This window comes from Taudactylus pleione, unplaced genomic scaffold (genome assembly GCF_031769625.1).
Source record: "Taudactylus pleione unplaced genomic scaffold, aTauple2 ptg000563l, whole genome shotgun sequence".
Classification (NCBI taxonomy): Eukaryota; Metazoa; Chordata; class Amphibia; order Anura; family Myobatrachidae; genus Taudactylus; species Taudactylus pleione.
Window position 1 is genome coordinate 707,616 of NW_028284965.1, and position 24,504 is coordinate 732,119.

Genomic DNA, 24,504 nt, shown 5'->3' on the forward strand with positions numbered 1-24,504 from the left:
TTAAAATCTGCTGATAAGGGAGAAGGGCTTGTGGTCATGAATCATGTGGACTAAGAATCAGAAGCACATAGATTATTGAATGACACAAGTTCCTATAAAATTCTTAAAAAAGACCCTACCCCTGAATTTGTGTCAGACCTAAGAGATTTACTTTTAGAAGGACTTAGAACAGGTGTTTTAAATAAACATGAGTTCCAATATCTGATCATTATTAATCCTAATATTCCAATTTTATATTTCTTGCCAAAGATACACAAAAGTCTCAAGAAACTGCCAGGTAGACCAATTGTTGCTGGTATTAATTCTGTCACAGCCCACATATCAGAATATGAGGAATTTTTTTAAAATAAATATTTTAAGACTTTAGAATCATATGTGAAAGATACCATGGCAATTTTACAAAAATTACAAGGTTTTAATTGGCAGGATGATTTTAGTTGGGTTACCATAGATGTACAGTCACTATATATCTCGATAGTACATACTAAATTAATTTAATCTAGTTTGGAATGTAAGAGAATGGATCAAGATCTAGAGGAAGAACATAGGAATTTCATTGGTCAGTTGATGGATTTTATTCTGACTCATAACTATTTTAGATTTTTAGAAGATTTTTACCGTCAAATATGTGGCACTGCCATGGGGACGGTGTTTGCACACAGTTTTGCAAATTTGCACATGGGTAGCTGGGAAAATAAAAATATATATAATAGCAATCCCTTTTTGGAACATATAGTATTGTATCAAATATATATAGATGACATCTTGATTGTTTGGAATGGAGATGAAGAGTTTTTCAAGAAGTTTGTCTAACATAAAAGTAACAACTCAAATAATCTTGCTTTCACATATAAATTTGAGAGTAAAGAGATATAATACTTGAACTTAGTACTAATAGCTAAAAATAATATGAAAGAAACTAAGAATTATATTAAACAGTTTGACAAAAATAGCTATTTACACTATAAAAGTGGTAATCAAAAAGGTTGGAAAACCAACATTCCGTACTCACAGTTCTGTAGGATAAAAAATACCTGTAGTAGCCAAATCTCATGTAAAGAACACCTGGATTTCTACGCATCTAAATTTATGGAGAGAGGATATCCTCAAGACCTCGTTAATCAAGCTGCAAATAAAACTGACTCTACCGATAGATCAGAACTGCTAGTTTACAAGAACAAAAATACACAAAATAAGAAAGAAAACCTCAGCTTTATAACCACATTTATTGAAGGAGAAAAAAAGATAAGAGCCTCATTCTATAAACATTGGAATGTGCTTAAGATGGACCAAGTTCTTAATACAATACCACCTCCAAAACCAGAAATAGTATTTAAAAAAGCCAGGAACCTGAAAGAAATCCTAGCCCTAGCATGCTTAGTACTGGTCCCAGTATAAATAATACAGGGTGGCTAGTGAAACTGAACAGGTTCCATAAGTGCAACCATTGCTGTATTTGTAAATTTACTAGTCAGGAAACTAAAAGCTTCTGCAATAAGAAAGGCAAATAATTTAAGATTAAAGAAATTATTAACTGCTCCACCATGTATTTTACATTATTGTATGTACCTGTGGATATAAATATATAGGGAAGATAAAAAGGCCCCTAAGAATAAGAATCCAGGAACATGTGAGGAGCATTCGCAATAAGCTGGAATCCCATTCAATACCTAGGCATTTTAATAGGTTTCATAACTCTGATTTGGACCATTTTAGCTTAAAAGGTATTGAACATGTAGTATTTGGAAAAAGGGGTGGAGACCTTGATAACAAACTGGCCAAGCGTGAAATGTGTTGGATATATGCGCTGGACACCCTCACCCCAAGTTTTTTGAATGAAGGCTACGAGATTGCTCCTTTTTTATAATAATGTGCTTCATTTTTGATACCTTTAAGAAGTTATCTGTATTCCCCTTTTTAAGATGTATCTTTTACTCTTTTAATCATCCTCTACTGTGTATAGCCTATTGTCCTTCAATATTAGTTTTTTATATGTTCGTAAAAAAAATTAAAAATATATTTTTATTTATTTTTATATGAATTTTTGTATATATTTTTAGATACATATTATATATATTTCATGTCTGGGTTCATATGTATATTTATGTAATATTTTCATAATGTAATACTGGTATATTAGTCATTGCTTTTTAATTGGGGTAATATATTGCACTATTCACTTTTAGGCTTAATAGATACTAGCCTAGTTCTAATTGAATCTATTAAGTCTGCCCCAAAATGTTACCCTCTCCAGGAAGTCACATTGCATGGCAAGTGCCATATAGCATCATAGACACATTGGAAATGGCAGCCGCCATGGTCCACATAAATATGGCCACCGCTCATGTACTGTAAAGCTACATGGACTAGAGGAAATAGCACCAGTAGAGACAAAAGTGCTATCCTCTACTAAATGTATCACATATAGATGCGGACAAGTGAAGCCGCGGACACAGTGCATGGATGAGACTGCCAGGATGTGGACCCTGGTGTCTGAGACAGTGACTCTCCTATCTTGCTCATGTGAGAGCCTGTAACTTGTAACTCCCATGCATGCACATATGTGCAGCTAAGGATGCCAATTAACACCTGGAGCTGGTCAGTAATCTAGTAGGTATGGGTATAAATATGTGTGCTTTTAATAGATTACCTTTATTGCTATATCTATTCCTGAAGAAGTCCCCAGAGACCACATCAGGATGAGTACGCATTGAGCTGGACCTCCTGTGAATACCTCCATATTTCTGGACAGATAAGCCCTTTGTTTATTGTTATACTGTATTGTACGAGTCTTTATTTTTGGTGTATATGTATTTAAACTTATTACACTATTGGAGGCTCTCTTTTTTTGTTTCTCCATGTACTTTTGGATTTTTCTTTGGAGTTGAAGGGAACCTAATAAGGAGAGAACTTACCTATATTGACCTATGAAAGGTTACAGCTGGTACGAGGCTTATATATTCTGCGTGCTGAATTTTTTTTTTTTGAAAACGAGTGGAGTGTTTCAAACATGTCTTTATGTTTGTGTATGATCACATTACTTTTGCATGCAAGCACGTTTATATGTATATATCCTTTTTATCAGGTTACACTATGTTTGTATTTGTTTTTTTCTGTTTTCTTTGATATATATATTGTGGGGTTGTTGCATGAAGACACCACAAGAATTTGATTTCAAGATCTCATGGACTCTCTATGAACAACATTTTTGTTGCAAAAACTCTAAATTAGAACTGGTACACTGAAGGCGCCATTCCTTCACCACTTGTAATAATTGCTTTGAATGATTTTTTGAATAGATCATCTGTTGGAAAGATTGGCAGCCACCAGGGTATGTCCCTAATATTATTGCACTGGCTATGTTTTCACAATTTTTTGCACTTATATAATAATTGTATATGAGCTTTGTGCACCACTTACATTAATTCTAATCATATATATATGTATATATATATATATATATATATATATAAAATGGACCCCCATGTTTTTGTTTTGGAAAAACCACCCTCAATTGTTTGTTCGGTTTCCATTTTGGATTTCTTTAGAATTGATAAAAACAGCTATAATCTTGCAATTTGAGCCTGTATTTGTTCCTGTAGTGTTATTAACATCAATTCCATTGATTTACAGTAATTTACAGTCAATTTAAACCACCTCACAGCTCACAATATTTTTTTCACCAATATTAGCCAAAGGCTAATATGAGCTGGGTGGCTAAACTAAGTGACAAAGCAGCGACACAAACACATGGCAGTTTTACAAACAATAAAGCACATCTATGAAATATAGTGGCACAGCAGTGACAGACAGGATGGCAGTTTAATAAACTATACAACCCTATAGAATATTTGTATTGTTTAAAAACTAAACACCTTAAAACAAAAGTATAGTAGAAACAAATATAATCTATCACCAACAAACTTCTCTAAACAGCAAATCACAGGCCTCAGGACAGTACAGGTAAATGGAGAAGGAGTAAGAGGCTAGTAGTCTTTATACAATACAGCACAGAGAGCAAAGTCCATAATGAAAAGTGGTGCATGATGGAATTATCATTGGGACCTCCCACCTACCCTTATTTTCTATATTAAAAAGCACATGCACAAATTAACATTAAGCGCATTAACAATTTGGACCCCCACAAACCAAGCTACCTATGGCCTTAAGGCAGCTGACAGTTTTGTTAATTATTTTCACAGTTGGAAGATTTCATCATTATTCTCAACATCCCCTTCATAAGTGTTAATATCTGTTTGATAAAGCATAAGAAGAAAAAGTCTTTTGCACAGGAGAACAGAAGCAAATTGCATATGAAAAATACCTCCAATAGTAATGATTCTTTATCTGAATTATTAGTGGGGGTGCTACCACAGATCCAGAAGATATACAAATTGGAGGGAAGAAGAGAAAGGGATCTGTATATAGTGCACAAATGTTAAAATATAACATTTATTTTATTATTTAAACATTATTATTCAAATAATACAAAAGCAAAGTATTTAAGAAATGTATGTATAGTTTAAAAAGAGTGATTAAAAAATAAAAGAATGTTTACTCAATTTAAAGAAAAAAATTATAATATGGAATGTGTGGAAAGAAGCAAAATAGAACTAAAAAAACTAGAAAGAGATCCTTTGTTACAATATAAAACGAAAGAAAATAAGGATAAAAATCATCAAGAAATTCTTTTTATCACTGATTACTTAGGGCAAAGTAAACTTTTGGAGGCAAACCTTAGAAAACACTGGCATATTTTAATTGCCGATTAATAACTAAAGAGAGTACTTCCTTCCAAACCCAGAGTAGAGTTTAAAAGAGCACCGACGATAAGGAACAAATTGGTGAAGAGGCACCTAAAGGAGAAGAAAAAAACGACGTGGTTAGATTACCCTACGCCTGGCTTATTCAGTTGTAATACATGCAGAGCATGTAAGAAGACGTACAACAAATCAACGAAACCCATTAGAAGTGTAATTTCTAGAACCACAGGCATAGAATATAAAATAAGAGGCAGAATCATTTGTCATTCAAAAGGCATAGTCTATTACTATACTGTCCCTGTGGCCTCCAATATGTGGGGTAAACTATCCGTAAACTACATGTAAGAATCAATGAGCACATGAATAATATAAAGAATGAAAAGGAGAATCACAGTGTATCAAGGCATTTTAAGAAGCACATGGGAGTGATCTATCAAGATTAAGCTTTATTGGTCTAAAACAAGTAAAATTTCCATGGAGAGGAGACAATTTTAATTATAAACTTTTGGAAGAAGAAACTAGAGTTATTTTTGAATTAGGTTCTTTAACACCTAAAGGCCTAAATATAGATTTTGATTTTAGTCCCTTTTTAAAATTACCCTTTTTTTAAACCATAACTTGTTTACCTATATGCAGGCTTTAATAATTGCATTTAGATTATTCTAGAGTTTGCCTTATATGTTTCTACTGGATAATAATTTTCTCCTTTAAAGTGGATTTAATCTACTGTATCTTCTATATTAATGCAATTAGGAATCCATTGGTATTAGGATTATATTTTTTAGTTTATTGTTTATAGTTGATTTTATTTGAACATTGTATATATTTTTTATAATATATATTAATTATTACTTTTTTATATTGATATATAATTGCAGTGGCGTCCCTCCCTGCGGTGACACCCGGTGCGGGGAGGAACACCATGTGTGCGGCACCCACCGAAATGGGGGCGTGGCCTTCGGGAGGGGTTGTGTCAGGGGCGTGGCCTCACAGGTCGGACCTTCGGGAGGGGCATGGCCTTGCTTCGCGAACACGGCCCGTGGCCGTGGTAAACAAAATATATGATACATTATGTATCAATGGGGTAGTGCCGGTGGGGGGTGCAGGAGGTGCGGGCATGAGCAGTGCCGGCTCCCTCACTGACAGGAGCCGAGTGCTGCACTTAATGCTATAGTGCAGCACCTGGCTTCTGTCACTGAGGGGGAGCCTGCACCTTGGTGTCACCCCTCGGCGTGTGACACCCGGGTGCGGGCCGCACCCACCTTGTGACGCCACTGTATAATTGTGTCACAACCTGGGTTTGTTTCCCCTGTTGCCGGGTTACTTACCGATTCTGCCAGGGTTCTCTGTCACATTCCAGATGCACAGGCTTCAGTGTTTCTCGGCCTGCTGGGCCCCAAGCAAGATCTAAGCCTGCTACAGAGTACTGCATTGACAAGCCCCGATCACCTGACTGTAGTGGTAAATAATTTGACAGCCTGAGCCTACCCATACCACCTGTCTCTGCTCAGCCTATCCCAGGTAACCCAGGGGTATATATGCCAGCTGCTGACTCTTTCTAATTGCCAGTACAATGTCTAACCTCAGTTCCTACTGAGCGAGCTATACTGAGCTCCTCTTGCTTACTTGTATCCAGTTTGTGCAGTTTTGCTTCCTTCTGTTATACGTATTCCTGCAAGTGATCTACACCTGAGGCAGCTATCCCACTGGCTGCACAGAAAATTTCAACCTGTTCCTTATATCCAAAACTGCAACTCACTTGTGTATACCATACTTATTGCATGATGAGCATTCCTGGTTCATGCACCATTGATGCCATTCCTTGTGTCATCATCCACTATCCATTCCGGTGTCCGGTCTGAATCTGGTTCTGTCTATGCCTGAATCAGCTATTCCACTAGTTGCACAGATAATACCCATACCACCTGTCTCTGCTCAGCCTATCCCAGGTAACCCATGGGTATATATGCCAGCTGCTGACTCTTTCTAATTGCCAGTACAATGTCTAACCTCAGTTCCTACTGAGAGAGCTACACTGAGCTCCTGTTGCTTACTTGTATCAAGTTTGTGCAGTTTTGCTTCCTTCTGTTATACGGATTCCTGCAAGTGATCTACACCTGGGACAGCTATCCTACTGGCTGCACAGAGAATTTCAATCTGTTCCTCTTATCCAAACCTACAACTCGCCTGTTTATACCATTATTACTACATGGTGAGTGTTCCTGGTTCCTGCTCCATTTGATGCCGTTCCTGGTATCATCACCTACTACCCATTCCAGTGTTTTGTCTGCATCAGGTCCTGCTACCATCTGAGTGCTCCTGTATCCTGGACTACAGCGACAACCCAGTTTCAGCCTTGTGAATACGTTGGGATCTACAACTCCAGCATTCCGGTTACAGTAAGAATAGTGTTTTTTTTATATATCTACAGTATCAGCCTGGTCAATCTACTGCCACACTCTCCTCTGATTGCACATAACAACTTGTCTTCAACACTGACATCCCTGGTGGTCTCGTGGGTACGATCCAGCACCTCTCCACCGAGACTCAGGTTAGATTCCCGGTCAGGGAAGTGTTCTTCATTTCATGACAGGAGGTCTCCTTAGGCCTGCCAGCTTTCTTTACACAACTCCAGACACCAACACAGATGAATATCAGACACCTGGTTCACAAACAAATACTAGTCTGACACATAGGGCATAATGTCCCAAGTCTGTAAATCTGTTCACACTCCTTTTGGAGAAGTTTTCTTCCATGATCCCCACCCCTCCTGGGGTTTTTTATCTGCTCCAGAGGCATGACGCAAAAAATCTTTGATAGCATGTCCAGAGTTTACAAAATGTCTGGCTACCAGTGGTGTGCTTTGGTCTATCAGTGGTGTTCTTTGGTCTATCAGAGAAAAGGCCTTACTAATGGATGACTGATGCATGCCAATGTGTTCCTTAAGCATCTGTGTTGTTTTGCCAAGGTAAGCCATCTGGCAAGGACAATAATGGCATAAATGACATATCAGCTTTCACAAGTCATCCGTTGATTTGATCGATATTGCTGGACACTTTTAGGGTGTACAAAAGTTTCACCCATCATCATAAATCTATAATTCACATATCTGCTGCAGCAGAATGCCCCATTTTTTAAGGAGAGCCAGTTGTTGGATGTACCAAAGCTAATGTCTGCATTGGTGACCAGGTCTTTCAAATTACTGCTGCATCTATAGGGAAACAAAGGTTTATTTTGGCACGAGCAATTAGGAATGGGATCCAATTTAATTACGTGCCAATGCTTAAGAATAGACTCGCTCATTTTGCCAGAAGATATTGAATTTGTTGTTGGAAAAACCAATCTATCTGGCTCATCATCTGTTCTTATTTTGGGGTTTAGTAATGTGTCCCTGTCCAAGGACAAGAATTTTTGAGTAGCCTCATGGACCTCATTCTGGTTGTGGCCACGCTGTATAAAATCAATCCCCATTTTGTTGAGGGCATCAGGTAGATTATCAAACTCAAATGTTATTCTTGCCACTCACAAAAGCTGAGAGAATGGCAGGCCTCTCTTAAGAGTTTTGGGGTGAAAGCTGTCAGCGAAAAAGGACTGTGTTCAAATTAGTGGGTCTCTCATAAATATTAGTCACACATCTATTGGTCAACAATTGGTATGGCCACATCCACAAAATTAAGTGTTTGAGGGTTGCTTGAACACATTACTCTGATGGTGCTGGTAAAATTGTCCAAAAAGAGAAAAAACTGATCTAAAACAACCAAACTGCCTGTCCAAATCAAAAATATATAAATTGATAAATATGTTATATAATGCAATATGCTTAGAGTACCAATCATTGTTCAAAATATGTATCAGCTCATATACAAATTTGCATAGCTTGTGGCCATATTCTTCCCTATAGCTGCCCCCCTAGGCTGCAAATAAAAATTGTTTTCAAAAAGGAAGTAATTCTTATGCAGAATCATATAAATAAGAAGCAGGAAAAACTCACTAGGAGGCCCAGAATAATTCAAATAGTTCTGGATAGCTTTCTTAATTGCTAACATCCCTTCTGTGTGATCAATGTTAGTATACAAACTATATATATATATATATATATATATACATATACAAAATGCAGAAACAGTGCATTCACAGTCACTCCACTCCACCAGCTTGGGTGCTACTGCCAGTCACGTGTGTATAAGGGTATAGACACTGATTTCAACTTCAAAATTATTTGACCAATAATTACTGTGCTGTGTCTGAATGTGTTTCACCCTTTTTTCCTCTTATAAAAAAATTATCTTTGCAAAAAAATACTTTTTTTGCTGGTTTAAAAAAAAATATTTAATGTATTGTATTACAATTCAATTAAAATAGCATTTTTTCAAGAGTGTGTTTCATAGAGGCAGCATATATTACTGTACTTAGTTGGTGTAGACAGGTCTGTATCAGCTGCACCCTATTTTATCTGGTGTCAACAAAAATCTGTAGTTGTTTAATAAAACATTAATGAGGATGTTGATAAATGTGATGGAAAAGAAAAAGTTGATAAAAATCCAGGAAAAAATATGTTGTTTATGTCAAAGTATAGTATGTCAGCCCTCAGTGGTAACAGTTCCTGCAAGTGATAAGAAGAAGGACATTGCCATGCCTGGGCATAAGAAGAAAAAAGCCAACTCTTTTGTGTGGACATATTTTTATCCAAATCCTGACAAAATTTATCATCACATTTGTAGCATTTATGATGCTAAAGTAAGTAAAGGTAGGGATGTTAACCATACAGGTACCTCCTCATTGTTATGTCATTTGCAGCAAGTTCATCAAAATCTGGAAAATCATGTAAAATAACACCAAGCAATTCTGCTATAGCTACCAGCATTATGGATCAGTTCCAGCACATGCAATCTCTGCTGTCAATATCATCAACCTTCTCATTAATGATCGGATGTAGTCCTGTATCCATTTTGCAGAAGCAAACTGACTTCTCCACTATCCAGGATACCCCAGAAGATCCTTGCACACTAGGGCTGCTGCTGCTGGGGGTGAAACTTCATTACAGAAGAAGAATAGGGGGCAAATTTACTAAGATGAGAGTTTTTAGAAATGGAGATGTTGCCCATAGCAACCAATCAGATTCTATTTAACATGTAACTAGCACCTTCTATACGATAATAACTAGAATATGATTGGTTGCTATGGGCAACATCTCCACTTCTAAAAACTCTCATCTTAGTAAATGTACCCCTAGTAGTTTCCAGCAACAATTGACTGTGAAGCAATCATTTGCAAGAGGAACCAAAAATGACAGGCACTATCCTGTTGTACATCTTGTCACTAAAGCCATGGTGCTATGTTACCATTAGTTTTGTTTCCAATGTCCACCATCCATGCATCTTTTTTAGACAATTACAAGTTAAGGTCATGTATCCATGCTACTAAATTCCATCTCTATTCCTTTTTACCAAAACAGCATTTCCTCATCTGTACCAGGATGTTAAGAAAAGTAATTTTTGGCCTAAAAATGCCATTGTACCAACTATCCACTTAACTACAGATATGTGAACAAGTAGTAGTGGTTAGGCTAAAGATTACATGACTGTGATAGCCCACTGGGTGGGTGTATCGCTTTTAGCAGCAGCAGTATCTCATTCACAGACAGGATGTTCTCTATATTATCATACTCACTAAGCAGTATACTGGTGTCAATCTGTTCGAAAAATTCAGGGACATAATAACAAATTGGTTTACCCCCACTAAGACTCTCCTCCGGATTTGTCATTTTTGATTACACAAGTAACATTGTTCAAGCATTATAACAGGGTGGTTTTGAATATGTACTGGAAAATCAGCTAGATAATCTGTAAGAAGTAATGAAACTAAGTGATTCTGCAATTCGGCAATGCACAGTATCTTGGACTTGTAGATCAAGTTATTTTTTCACTTCACCAGGACCAATGGGTTTGCAACTTTATTACATTTTACCAACCCTGCTTGATCCCAGGTTAAAGTTGTTTGCAATGTTTTTCTTTCCAACTAATACAGCTCTTTATTGATGCAAATATCTCTTTGTGAGCAAGTTGTTAGCTCAAGTGGCCCAAGACATATTGACAGCTCCTGCTTCAGTTACTCTTGCAAATTCTGCTGCCAGGAAAAAAACTGACCTTTACTAAGAGATCCACTGGTGTTGATGAGTCAACTCAGTGCATCAGAGTAAAATTTTATGACAATTGTTCAGGTTTAAAAGAATTGCCCACATATATTGACACAATTGCTGTGGCTCAATCTGATACACTAAGCATCAAAATAATGGTGGGGGATTACTATAATTATAATGTGCAAATTAGTATGTCACAAAGTCCCTTTGAATAATTTGAGAAGAAAAAGCAATTTGGAGCCCCTTTTACAAATAAGCTTAACTTTACTAAAGCTTCCCACATTCCAGTGTGTACTCTGAAAGATTGTTTAGCCCAGCCTAGAATGTTGTGAGCAATCAGAGTAAGAGGCTACTTCCAAAAATGTGGAAAAACTGATGTTCATAAAAATGAACTACACATTCTATGAGGAAGACCGTTGTTACCAATTACAACAAACAGAGCTGATATTGTGTGATGATGATAATGAGGGTGATGCTGAAGATAATTAACAATAGTGGAAGCTGCTTTTAGCCCATTGGTAGCTTGGTCTAACCAAACCACCAATATATATTCTATTGTGGGGGCCCAAAAAAAATAATACACTTCAGCAACAAAAGTGGCAGTCACTGTTGCTGAAGTGGTTGGTGTGTCAAACTATGCATGTCTTTTTTAATATATGACATAATGGTGAATGGTAGGGCCTAAGGACAATTCTATCATGAACCACTTTTCATTATGGACTTTGGCAACATTGTGTGTGTTTGACAGGTAGCATATATAACTATACTTTACTGGGGCTATTACTGTATGTTCTTCTCGATATTGCGAGACCATCCATCACCAGATTCCCAAAATCAAATCATATACTCTTCATATATTATTCAAATTATATCAAATCATTCTCATCCTGGTGTATAGATATTATTATTTGCAGTAACGACTTCACAGATACTATAGAGTAGTATCATCCTTTTATTGCATGTTTTTGATAGGCACCAAATATTACTATATGTCACTGCAGTATTTGTTATTCTGTTTCTTGTAAGGCCATCCATTACAGCTTCTCAAAATCAAATATATAATCTTTATATAATTTTTAAATCATATATTCAAATCATATAATTATTATTCTAATCATGTAATCATCATATTATTAACTTAAACAAAGCTTTGACTGTGCCTTGAATCACCTGTATGAGCCTGAGGCCTGTTATTTCATGTTTGGATTGGATTCAGTAGTCTTTCCATTTTCAAAATCTCATTAGGCTTTTGGAAGCTTGTTTTATAATATTTTGTTCCATGTCTTCATTCTACTTTTCTTTACAGTTATCATTGTTAGTAAGCAATCACTGCTTTACCTGACTTCCACTACATAAATACTCCACCTCCATTTAACTGCAATGGCCTTGGGCCTGTGATTAGCTGCTTGAATTTAATTGCAACTTGTCTGTTAATAGTTTGCTCCATTATTCTGTCTTTTCTTTATAGTTACTACTGTTAGTAATCAATCAATCAATCAATCAACCAATGCTTTACAGACAAACAATTGGAGGGAGCGCTTCTGTAAGGTAATAATGTTACTAAGAAATAAAACACTGAACCACTGAGAGCCACTAAGATATATATATATATATATATATATACACACACACTGGTTGAAAGTTTGTGAACCCTTCAGAATTATCTAGATTTCTGCTGAAATTTGGCTTAAAACTACCTCAGATTGTCACACAAGTCCTAAAAGTAGATAAGGAGAACCAAAGTAAGCAAATGAGGCAAAACAATTAGAGTGTCAAAAGTATATATATATATATATATATATATATATATATATATATATATACATACAGTGCTCAAAGTGGGAATTTTGCAGTGGGGGTATAGAAATTTTAGTTGAAATTCCCCTCCCCCAAACTTTAAGGATATTGATAATGAGAAATAGCCTCTCTTCCATCTTAACCCCCTGCACCTCACACTACCTGGCAGGGGCATTTTCAAAAGAGGAGGGTCCCTGTGTGCAGTCTCCATCATGGGCCTCCTCTCAGTCCAGCTGCCGGCAGCGCACTGTGTGGCACCGCATTGACAGACTCTGGCCACTAGAGTGTGCCCAGGGTCTACAGCACATGTTCTGGTCCCTGTGAAAATGCCCACACTGGCCATTTTCCCCATACTGCGCAAGCGCAAAACAATTAATAAATATCCCTGGTGGCCATTTTCCAGGATTTTTGACAGTGCTGACACCGGCTCCGAGGTGCGACTCCATAGAAGTAAGTATAATATGGGTGCAAGGTGTGCGGTGCTGGCCCCCCTGGACCCAGGGCCCATGTGCACTGCACACCCTGCACCCATTATAAATAAGCCCCTGCTACCTGTTTACCTCTCTCAACCCCTGAACCTCACACTACCTGCTTCCCTCTCTCAAACCTTGCACTTCACTCAATCAGCTTCCCTCTCTCAATCCCTGCACCACACTCCACCTCTTTCCTTCTCTCACCCCCTGAACCTCACACTACCTGCTTTCCTCTTCAACCCCCTGCACCTAACACTACCTGCTTAACTCTCTCACCTCCTGCACCTCACACTACCTGCTTCCTTCTCTCACCCCCTGGACCTCACACTACCTGCTTCACTCGCTCACCCCCTGCACCTCACACTACCTGCTTCTCTCTCTCACCCGCTGCACCTAACACTGTCTGCTTCACTCGCTCACCTCCTGCACCTCACACTACCTGCTTCCCTCTCCCACTCCCTGCACCTCACACTATCTGCTTCACTCTCCCACCCCCTGCAGCTAACACTGCTTCACTCTCTCACCTCCTGCACCTCACACTACCTGCTTCCCTCTACTACCCCCTGCACCTCACACTACCTGCTTCCCTCTCACGCCCTCCACATCACACTTCCTGCTTCCCTCTCTCACCCCCTGCACCTCACACTACCTGCTTCTCTCTACTACCCCCTGCACCTCACACTACCTGCTTCCCTCTCATGCCCTCCACATCACACTTCCTGCTTCCCTCTCTCACCCCCTGCACCTCACACTACCTGCTTCACTCTCTCACCCCTGCCCCTCACACTACCTGCTTCACTCTCTCACAACCTGCACCTCACACTACCTGCTTCACTCTCTCACCTCCTGCACCTAACACTGTCTGCTTCCTTCTCTCACACCCTGCACCTCACACTACCTGCTTCACTATCTCATCCCCTGCACCTAACACTGTCTGCTTCCCTCTCCCACCCCCTGCACCTCACCCCCAGTATATCTCAGTCCATTTCCTTTGTCTGCTTCTCCTCTTCCCCATCCCCCAGCTGGCAGTGGGCTCTCCAAGGTCAGCTGGGCACCAAACAAGGGCACATCTTTGATCGGTGCTGGCCAAGACCGACTGCTTCTCCATTTCCCTGTCCTGCTGGCAGTGGGCTCTCCACAGTCACCAAGCACCAAGCAGGGGAACATCTTTGATTGGCGCTGGGACAGAATATTGGGTCCCAGTGCCAGAACATGACTGCAGAGGCAGCGGCAGCTTAAACTTTATGCCAGCCATGAACCAATTATTGTGCAAATGGGCAGCCAAACAGAAGCAGCTGCATGCTTGCTTCTGATTGGTGGCCAGTCGCCAAGCTGTTATTGGCTAGCAGCCAGTACCAAATTTTAAAAGCCAATGCTTCTATTTGTTTGTCTGCCAGTCCGTGATTGGTTCTAGGCTGGTAACAAAAATAAACTAATGCTACGTATGCCCTATCGCTGGACCTAATGCTCAGTCAAGCTGACACTGAACATAGATGAGTCCCCAGTGGGACAAGTCTACAAATAATACTGCTGCTGTTCTTTTGGTGCTAAGATCCCATATTTGGTCCCAGCACCAACTGTCAATAGGGACACAGACTGAAGTGGTGGTATGGCATACCGCCAGTGGTGTAAGTTCATAAAAGTTGCCCGGAGGCAAGTTAGTTTTAGGTGCCCCCCAAGAAAATAAAAATATGGTGATTATATATATATATATATATATATATATATACAATCTTATATCTTTATGACTGGCAGTCCACATACATTAGTAATGTTACTTGGGTGCCCTCCTTGGAATATATAATTTCCTCTCAATATCGAATGTAGGTCGGTGGCACTCCACGGATTTTGTACAGATTCACTTAAGTTACTGTCAACATTTCAGATGTCTTTTAATACATCTTTCATCAGGATATATACAAATAAGACATTCTTACCTTACTTTACCTTACTTATCTGTACAAAATCCATGGAATGCCGCTGACCTACATTTGATATATAATATACCCACACAGTCACACTTAAATAGAATATATGATTATGATTCTATGAAGACTGGAGTCTAGAGGTGTATAATAATTTACATATCAGGTATAATTGTTTATGAGCATCTTTCCTTGATTCGCTCTACCAAACCCTGGGGTCCTGCAGTATCAAGACCTACAGATAGTTCTCCTAAAGTTAGTGCATAGGTACAAACATATATGTAGTATTCACAATTTGTATATGAGGCATCAAACACACAGCAGGACACTGACAATTGTTTCACTGTTAGCCTTGGCAGCACCGAATTAGGCGCAGACGCTCATATACAATAATGCCAGATATGTAAATTTTGTTCCAGGTCTGCTGTGTGAGAATGGCTGGTGGCTCAAATTCAGACAGACCCACCAATCGACTCTGCAGCAGCATATGCTGGTCAGCCGCCATTTGTTCACTGTTCAGCAGTAGTGGCGGTGATTCAGGCAGGATCCTTACTGTCCCCTATTGCAGGTGTTAGCAGGGCTCCCAGGACCGAGCAGATCAATGCTGCAGTAGAAGATCAGTGGTCACACACGTTTTCCTCTATGAAATATACAAGTGCTGCTGGACATGCTATAGATGGAAGAGCCCCTTAAGGGTTTAGCACCCAGAGGCAGTCTCGTTCATTGTCTCTGGGAGTACACCAGCTCATTTTGAGGACTGTATAAATATAAATATATATACAGCAGGTAAAATAAGTATTGAACACATCAACATTTTTCTCAGTAAATATATTTGTAATGGGGCTATTGTAATGAAATTTTCACCAAATGTCATCAACAACCCATGCAATCCACACATGCAAAGAAATCAAACCATAGATGTCCATGAACTAAGTTATGTGTAATAATGAGAATGACACAGGGAAGAAGTATTGAACACTCTTACTGAAATTTATTTAATACTTTGTAAAAAATCCTTTGTTGCTAATGACAGCTGCAAGGCGCCCCCTGTATGTGGAAACTAGTCACATGCATTGCTCAGGTGTGATTTTGGCCCATTTGGCTCATTTTGACCCCATGACATTGACTCCCCACCTTACCTCCCAGCTCCTAGCTGCAGTGTCCCCATCAACTCAGGGACATACATTATACATTCAACCCCTCCCCCACCCTTTCTCCCTGGCCCCAGGATGATACACTGCAAATGCCCTAGCCCACAGTCCCAAGGACATACACTCCCCATCCAACCTCCTGGCCTCCTAGACATGGTGCCCCCTGCCTCAGAAACATACAATATACAACCTACCAACACCACCCCCTCCCCGGCCTTAGAGACATAAACTACCTGCTCAACCCCACCCCGGCCCACTCTACACCTCACCCCCACAACATACACTACCTGCAATACCCTTCCCTTAACATCCAAAGGGACATACAATCCCCACCCAGTGCCAGTGTGTGGATTTCTTTTTTCCTGTGGGGGGGCAATTTGTCTTTGTTTTTTTCCTGTGAGGGCCATTGTTATATTTTTTCCTGTTTTATTTTCTTTATTGAGGCCATTGTGTTTCATTTTTTTCCTGTGGGATTCAATGTGTTTCATTTTTGTCATTTGGGTGTCAATGTGTTTCATTTTTTTCCTTTGGGTGTCAATGTGTTTAATTTTTTTCCTGTGGGGGTCAATGTGTTTCATTTTTTTCCCTGTGGAGGCCAATGTGTTTTAATTTTTTGTCCTGTGAGGGCCAATGTGTTTCATTTTTTTCCTGTGTGGGCCAATGTGTTTTATTTTTTTTCTTGTGCAACCTGTAGGTTTCTCATCTGCGCTTGTGTCTGAGATGCTCCATGCATGCACCAAGAAGTGTATTAGAAATGGGTTGTCACAAGGGTTGACTATTAAGACTCAGATGTAACGTTGGGAGTGTTATTGGAGTGACATGGGCGTGTTGATGAAAGTGGGTGCATACAGAGATGCTGAATTGCTCACACTGGAGGCCATACTCAGATGGAAGATCTGCACCTAGCATAGGGCTGGTGAAAGTTTCAATGATGTGACTGGTGGCATCTATAGATGCACAAAACATGATCTGTATACACTGAAAGTGGATGGATGTACACCAAGGACGGGCTGTGTAGCGGTCTTAGCATAAAGTCACAGACACAACTGCAGAAAATAATGCAAGGAAGGTGGCAACTGCGTCCAACTCAGAATCAGGACCTATGAGGACAGTCACACCCCCTCAACAGGCCTTGCCCCCATTAGGGCTGCTTCCATAAATTTCCCAGGCTGGTTTTCCATCCCAATCCGCCCCTGATAGGAATCATGATGTGGTGCTCTCCTAGGGCACCTTTTCCACAAAAAGTACAATTCCTTAAATGTAGCCCTGTACCAAACACCAAAAGAGGCTCATAGTGTAATAGCTTTTTGTTTTATATTTGAAAAGATAAGATTAAAAATACGTAACTTGACAACTATCTTATCTAAGGAATATAGGCGTCATCTGAAACATTTCTGAGGAAGTTTGCATATATATATCAGTAAGACATACTTATGTCATGTTTTATGTTCATATTTTACAGTACCCAGTGACAGCTCCCAGCTGAATGGACTGACTTGTTCGACGTGTTATTCGGATACATCTACCATGTGTAACACTGGAGACACCATGCAATGTACTGGAAATGAAAATATGTGTCTTCTCCAAAGCATTGTTTCCGCTGGTAATTATAGTAACATTTTTACTTTCTGTTCTGTACCAAACACAGTGTCACATAAATGAAGACTCACCTACTGTATAATCTGTTAATATACATGACTGGTTATGTATAATCCAGATCTATAATCAGTTGTATACTTGTAACCTGAGATTATTATTCTCAGCCTTATTCCATGACATTAGTATAATCTCAGCAGGAGAGGACATCTTCCAGCTCAGGCCATAATGTAAAAGTGAACCCCCAGCTATTCTGGTCTATACTGTCAGGACATGAAAGTAGTGGAGAAATTTTGGAGACTGTAATTAGGAAGAGAAGAATAAAACTGTTGTTATTATGTGGTCAGTAACAAAATGTGCCAGGATCTCAGAATTGGAATTTTGAACAATCCAAAACAAGATATTAGCTAGACAAAGGCCCTGATTCAGAGTCGGACGCTCTACCAGAGCGCTCGCTCTGAATCAGGGCCCACCTCCATAAATATGGAGTGTCCTCCTGGATGCTCGTATAGCTGTGGGTCACCACCCACAGCCTATACGAGCGAGCAGGATGATGGTCGCGATGGTCTTGACCATCGCGACCATCGGACTTGCGAGAGAAACCCTGTGGTTGGGTTTCTATACCGCAAGCCCAGGAGTGATTTTGGCTCTATCAGAGCCAAAATCACTCCCACTGACATCACTAGTGATGTCAGTGGGGCCGTCTTCAGACGGTAGGCGTTCCCTTGGGAATGCCTCCGTCTGGCAGGCACGCCCCCGGCACGCCCACCAAAGGGGGCATGCTGTCAATCAACATCGACAGCACGCCCCCTTTGATCAGACACAACGAGCGAAGGAAAGACCTTCACTCATCGCGTCTCACGCATGCGCACGACGGAGCTCCCTCCGTCGTGCGCATGCGCAGTGCACACCATCGAGCCACTTGTGAGCAGACAGCCGCTCGCGAGTGACTCTGAATGAGGGCCAAATTCTGCTACTTTGTTTCCTTACATGTATTTGTGGGAAGCAGGCAGACGAAATGCAGACCATCGGCTTCCCGACTGTCTAATCCCGGCAAGTGTCTAATAACAGGCATTGAAATCCCAACACCTGTCATTAGACCTACGCCAGGAGCCCTACACCTGGCTTACCGATCATAAGCTGGGCATGGGCAGCCGTGGGGAGGGAGGGTTAGGTTAGGGGGCTCCCGGGGGGGGACTTAGGGTAAGACACCCCCCCAGGAGGTTAGGGTTAGGCTAGGGGAAGGGGGAGTTAGGGTTAGGCACCCCCCCAGGAGGGTTCGGTTTAGGCAGCGGGGAAGGGGGGGTTAGCTTTAGGCACTTAGAGGGGGGTTAGGGTTAGGCACTTGAGAGGGAGGTTAGGGTTAGGCACCCCTAAGGAGGATTAGGGTAAAGGTGGGGATTAGTTTAGCATACTTACCTTAATGGATGATTGGGATTTCCACCTCTGCCGGGCTGCCGCTGTCAGGATTAGAACCGCCAGCCCAGTGGCCAGCGGTAAATCATACTGATTCCATATTTGTATGGCCACTTCTTTCACTGTATAAGTTACTGTCTTCAGTAAATTCAAACTTACTCCATGGGGATAGTCCAATTGCAGGCAGGATATGTAAAATATCCCGAGGCGCTGGGTTTTTCCCACTGCCGCAGGGTTTACATGTTCAATAAAGGGACTGAAAATAAGATGTGGTGATTTCTATAGCAATCACATCGTCTTTTTTCTCGCACCTACAGAGCACGTATGATTTCTTCTAAAATCGTTAACTTTAGGAAAAATCAGTAGGATTTCCTCTGAGACCCCGGCAGAACCCCCATTGAGAACTAATTAAGGATTTAGAAGTTTCCAATTAGATAATTACTCACCTTCTGAAGTGGTGTCTTTTTCCTCCAGCATCAGGAGCTGGGTCTTCTGCAGACAGGTGAGTATGTGAGTGTGTGTGAGTGAGTGTTTGTAAGTGTGTTTGAGAGTGTGTGTGTGTGTGTGTGTGTGTGAGTGACCCGCTCTCCCCCAATGTGAGTGTATAGCTGGCCCTTGTGCCTCCTAGCAGCCTCCTCCCCATGTCAACTGGAGCAGCGGAGACCACCCTAGACCCCCGGATATGTGAGTATTTTTTTTATTTAATTTTTATTACGCCCTACTGGGTTTTTAGCTCTGAAAATCCCACAACCACTTCTTTAAAATTTGATACCGCTGGTATCGGGAGCACACATACCAGCAGTATTACAAAATTGGGTGCGAGGGGCTAAACCTCAACCCCAATTGAAAATGCCCCTTACTCCTATTTCCTACTGCTAGTCACACTGACTCATTTCATATTCTAAATGATGAATGAAGTCCATTATAAAAGGGCTCAAAGGGAAGATTTGCCAAATGGCAAAACAGGATGAAGGACTCCTGCATTTACAAAGAGGTCCAGTTGTTTGGTTTCATTACAAAGCAACATGATCACTGTCCCCTTTTCCAAGAACATCACTTTCACAGCATGGGGCTGATGTAGACTGGATGCACCTCACCAGAGGGACTATTTAATAACATGTGACAAGCCTTTTATTAGGCTTGTGAGAATAGGGTCTCCATTACATCACTCAGGCTGACCACGGTAATGTTATAACATGATTTTAGAACTGCGCAAACAAAACAGCCACACAGGATCTCCCAATCCTAAAGGGATGTCACCGTATCCCTATACATAGATAAATAACGCAAATTTGGAAAGGGAGATACACCAACAGGCACTCTATCATAAAGAAATACTTATAATAGTAGTAAATACATGTTCCTTGGTTTGAAAAAGAAAGTCCACATGTACTTCTTTTCTCAGGGACTTCTTGGGTCAAATCCTTAATTGGAACCCTCAACGTGATGATCAGAGAAAAAAGAGAAAAGAACATATATTGTATCACTGATTCTTGGTCATTCCTTAGTTTATCACAGAAGATAGAAGTGCCCTGACTGTAAGAGTGTGGGTTGGTCTTTATGTGAACATCACGGTGTGTTTTCCTGTGAGTAGGGTACGCTCTACTGAAAGCTATACTCTTACAGTTGGGGCACTTCTATCGGGTGTGATAAAATAAGGATGACCAAGGATCAGTGATACAATATATGTTCTTTTCTCTTTTTACTTTGATCATCATGTCGAAGGTTACGATTGAGGATTTGACCCAAAAAAGCCCCTGAGAAAAGAAGTACATGTGGACTTTCTTATTCAAACCAAGGAACGTGTATTTACTACTATTATAAGTATTTCTTTATGAAAGAGCGCCTGTTGGTGTATCTCCTTTTCCAAATTTGTGTTATTTTAGATATAGCAATAATGTACAGGTGGCTAACAATCTGGCAATTGGCAAAGTAATGTTCCTGAAGCAAGTTTCTAGGGGGTGTTTTTACTAAAGTGAGTTTTTAGAAATGGAGATGTTACCCATAGCAACCAATCAGATTCTACTTAACATTTACCTAGCACCTTTTAGAAGATAATAGCTAGAATCTGATTGGTTGCTATGGGCAACATCTCCACTTCTAAAAACTCAATTTAGTAAATGGTCTCTAGTCCCAAACTATACAGTCTTTCACTATAATTCTAAGAATAGTTTTTCTCCAACTTACCTCTAACATTCGTCTCTTTCATTAAAAGCAAATACAGGTTGACTTTGCCTTTTAAAATTACTCCTACTATAAAACATTGGGCAGTCGTGCACGGGACTTGCTAATGCCTGCAATTGCAGGCTATTACATACATCATAGGCTCTGCAAAATTACCAGGTCCATAAAAGTATTTGAATGTGTTGCTAATACAGAATCGGCATGAAATATTCCCGGCAGCGCCTGGCCGACAAAAGCAGAGTTCCCGGCAGCGGAAGCCCGACAGCGCTGGAAATCCCGTCGCTAAGGTAAGTATAAACTATCCTAACCTAACCCCCTAACCCTAAACCTCCTTAGGGGTGCCTAGCCCTAAACTCCCCCCAAGTGCCTAACCCTAATCCCCCCTCTAAGTGCCTAACCCTAACCCCCCCTTCACCGCTGCCTAAACCTAAGTCCCCCTGAGGGATGGCTAACCCTAAGTCCCCCCCAGGGGTGCCTTACCCTAACCCTCCCTCTCCCTAGCCTAACCCTATCCCTCCCGGGGGGTGCCTAACCCTAAGTCCCCTCCCCCGGGTTCCCTAAACATAACCCTCCCCCATGCGGCTGTCCGCTGGCGGTGCCCGGCATCCCTTCGATCGGGATGCCGGGCGCTGGTCTCCCAACATCGGGGAAATGTCAGGCTTCTACATCTAGAAGCCCGGCATTTCACCCTTGCCAGGATATGACAGTCGGGAAGCCGGCTGTCGGTATTAAAGCAGCCCGTTTCCCTATTGTATACCACTAATACTGTTAGTGATGAGGTACGAGGTACTGTATGGGGGCGCAGTGTAATCTTTCATTTCTTCACAAGAATAATTTAAGGAACAAAAGTATGGGGAAAGGGAGCATACAGCTATTCAATAAAGAACGGTAAGCTACACTTACTAAAGCTTGACGCAAAATCCTTATGCCATCTAAGGTTGGCATACAGTGCAGAAATTAGGGATGGACATTGATATCCAAAATTCTGCAAATAAAAATAAAAAAAAATATATCCCAAACCACTATAGAATGATAGTTTAGTTGTATCGACTCACTCAATACATCATGTGGATTGATTCTCCCGCAATGATATATTATTCCCATCATAGCTCTCTTCTCAGAGCAGCAGCCCCATGCCCTGAATCTGCTGTAGATCGGAACTAGGCAGAAGCAGATATCTGTACTTAGAAATATCAGTATTATTTTAAAGATACATTAATGTATCATTTTGGATATGCCGATACTGTATCGGTCCAGAATATCGATATGATGCTGCCGAATGGCCATTCCTCGCAGAAATCTTGCTGACAGGAAGTGAAAAGCAGTGAAACATTACTACTCCCTGCTTTCATCCATCATAGCGTATAGCTCCTCCCTAAATCATTAACCAGTGGCCATTGCCAATTAAATATATATGAACTGCAGTATACAGATGAATCTATATAGGTGTCATTGTCTATGGATATATGTAAAGATTACTAGGGACCCTCAATAACAGGATACGGTAATAATCCCGACCGTGGGGATTCCGGGGCTTAGAATGCCAGCACCGAAATCCCGACACCTGTCTGAATCCCGGCACCAGCATCCCGAACCGCCGGAATCAAATCGGTAAGTTGCAGGGTTAGGGTTAGGCACTAGGGGAGAGGTTAGTTTTAGGCACCAGAGACGGAGGGCTAGGGTAGGGAGAGGGGGAGGGTAAGGATACAAACCAACAGGTGTTCGTATCCTAACACTGTGGGGATCCCGAGCCCCATTTGTGGAGGTAACAGGGAGTGGTGGGAGAAATTTTTTTTCATGTCCCGGACATTATCGGGGTGCATTATAGCCTGAGTCTGCGATCTCGTACGCAGATAAAGTGGTTCTAACGTCTTAGCTTATGTGGAATCATAGGGCTACTCTAATGGCCAATTATCGAATGATTTGTGACAACAGGTCCATATTTGTACTCAGTTGCCTGGGTCTGCGAATCACATTTCCAGCCAGGTACACCATTATCATAATTTCATACTGCAGCACCGGAAGCATCTAGTACAATAACAAATTACCTTCTTACATAGTCTAATAGAGGTTTATTCTGGTGATTGAGGCTGATTGGGAATGTATCTTGCTCAACTGAAAGTCAAAGATCCCCTCTTACAAAATTTAATTTTGTATAAGAATTTACTCTTTATTAGAGATGTGCGTTGACCTCCATGTTTTGTTTTTTGATCTGGATTCATCTTTGTGTTTTGGTTTCGGTGTTGCAAAACCACCCTCACGTGTTTTGGTTTTGGATCTGGATTATTAGGAAAAAAAAAAAAGATAAAAAGTTTTCAAAAACAGCTAAAATCATGTAATTATTGTAATCCAAAACCCAAAATTCTGATTTAAATCTGAATTCCGAACCACTGGAAGTTCAGAACTGAGACTCGGATTTATCCGGATCTCCTCAGGAGATTAGAACTGATACTCGGTTCATGAAATTTAGATGGATTCGGATTTCTGGTGAACAGAATTATACATTTCTACTCTTTAAATGTTTTGTATCTATGCTTAATAAGTTACAATATTTACTAATATTTTTGTTTGTTTTTCACAGGTTCTCCAGTACAATATATAGCTATTCAGGGTTGTGGCACAAAAAATTTATGCATCCTAGGCAACTACTATACATCATATGGTGAACTGGATGTGACAGCCTCAGTTACATGTACTAGCGGAAGTTTTGGCCTGCGCAGCAGTGCGTCTTTTTCCTTTGTTATTGCTATAGCAGTGGCTAAAATTGTGTATTTTTGAACAGTCATTTCTCAGCCATCTTCATGTTCTGAAACATATTACATAGTGCTAAACATTTAAAAATAAAAAGATTTAAAATATTTTTGTCCGTTGTATTTTTTAAATGGAAGTAATTATTTTAATGAAATTATACTAATACATTAGAATAAAAGAATGAATTAATTAGAGTTATCTTTTAATTACCCAGCTGTGGGGCCTGATTATAAATCTCACAGAAAGTAAGCACAATTATGTATGTCTGCGCAGCCAGATTTCTAACTGTACGCTAATGCCAGCATCTGT

The 24,504-nt window shown here is 40.3% G+C and overlaps 1 protein-coding gene across 5 annotated transcripts in view; it reads left to right on the forward strand.

Moving 5' to 3' along the window:
• LOC148481770 (uncharacterized) overlaps positions 1 to 24,302 on the forward strand; it is a 34,985-nt gene extending 10,683 nt beyond the window's left edge. For 3 of the 5 annotated variants that reach the window (XM_088453010.1, XM_088453011.1, XM_088453009.1), the window contains 2 exons: positions 17,711 to 17,851; positions 24,026 to 24,302. In XM_088453010.1, coding sequence (XP_088309136.1) covers positions 17,711 to 17,851; positions 24,026 to 24,222 — 338 coding nt within the window. In that variant the 3' untranslated portion in view covers positions 24,223 to 24,302. The other 2 variants (XM_088453012.1, XM_088453013.1) reach the window with 2 other exon arrangements.
• The last annotated feature ends 202 nt before the right edge of the window (positions 24,303 to 24,504 follow it).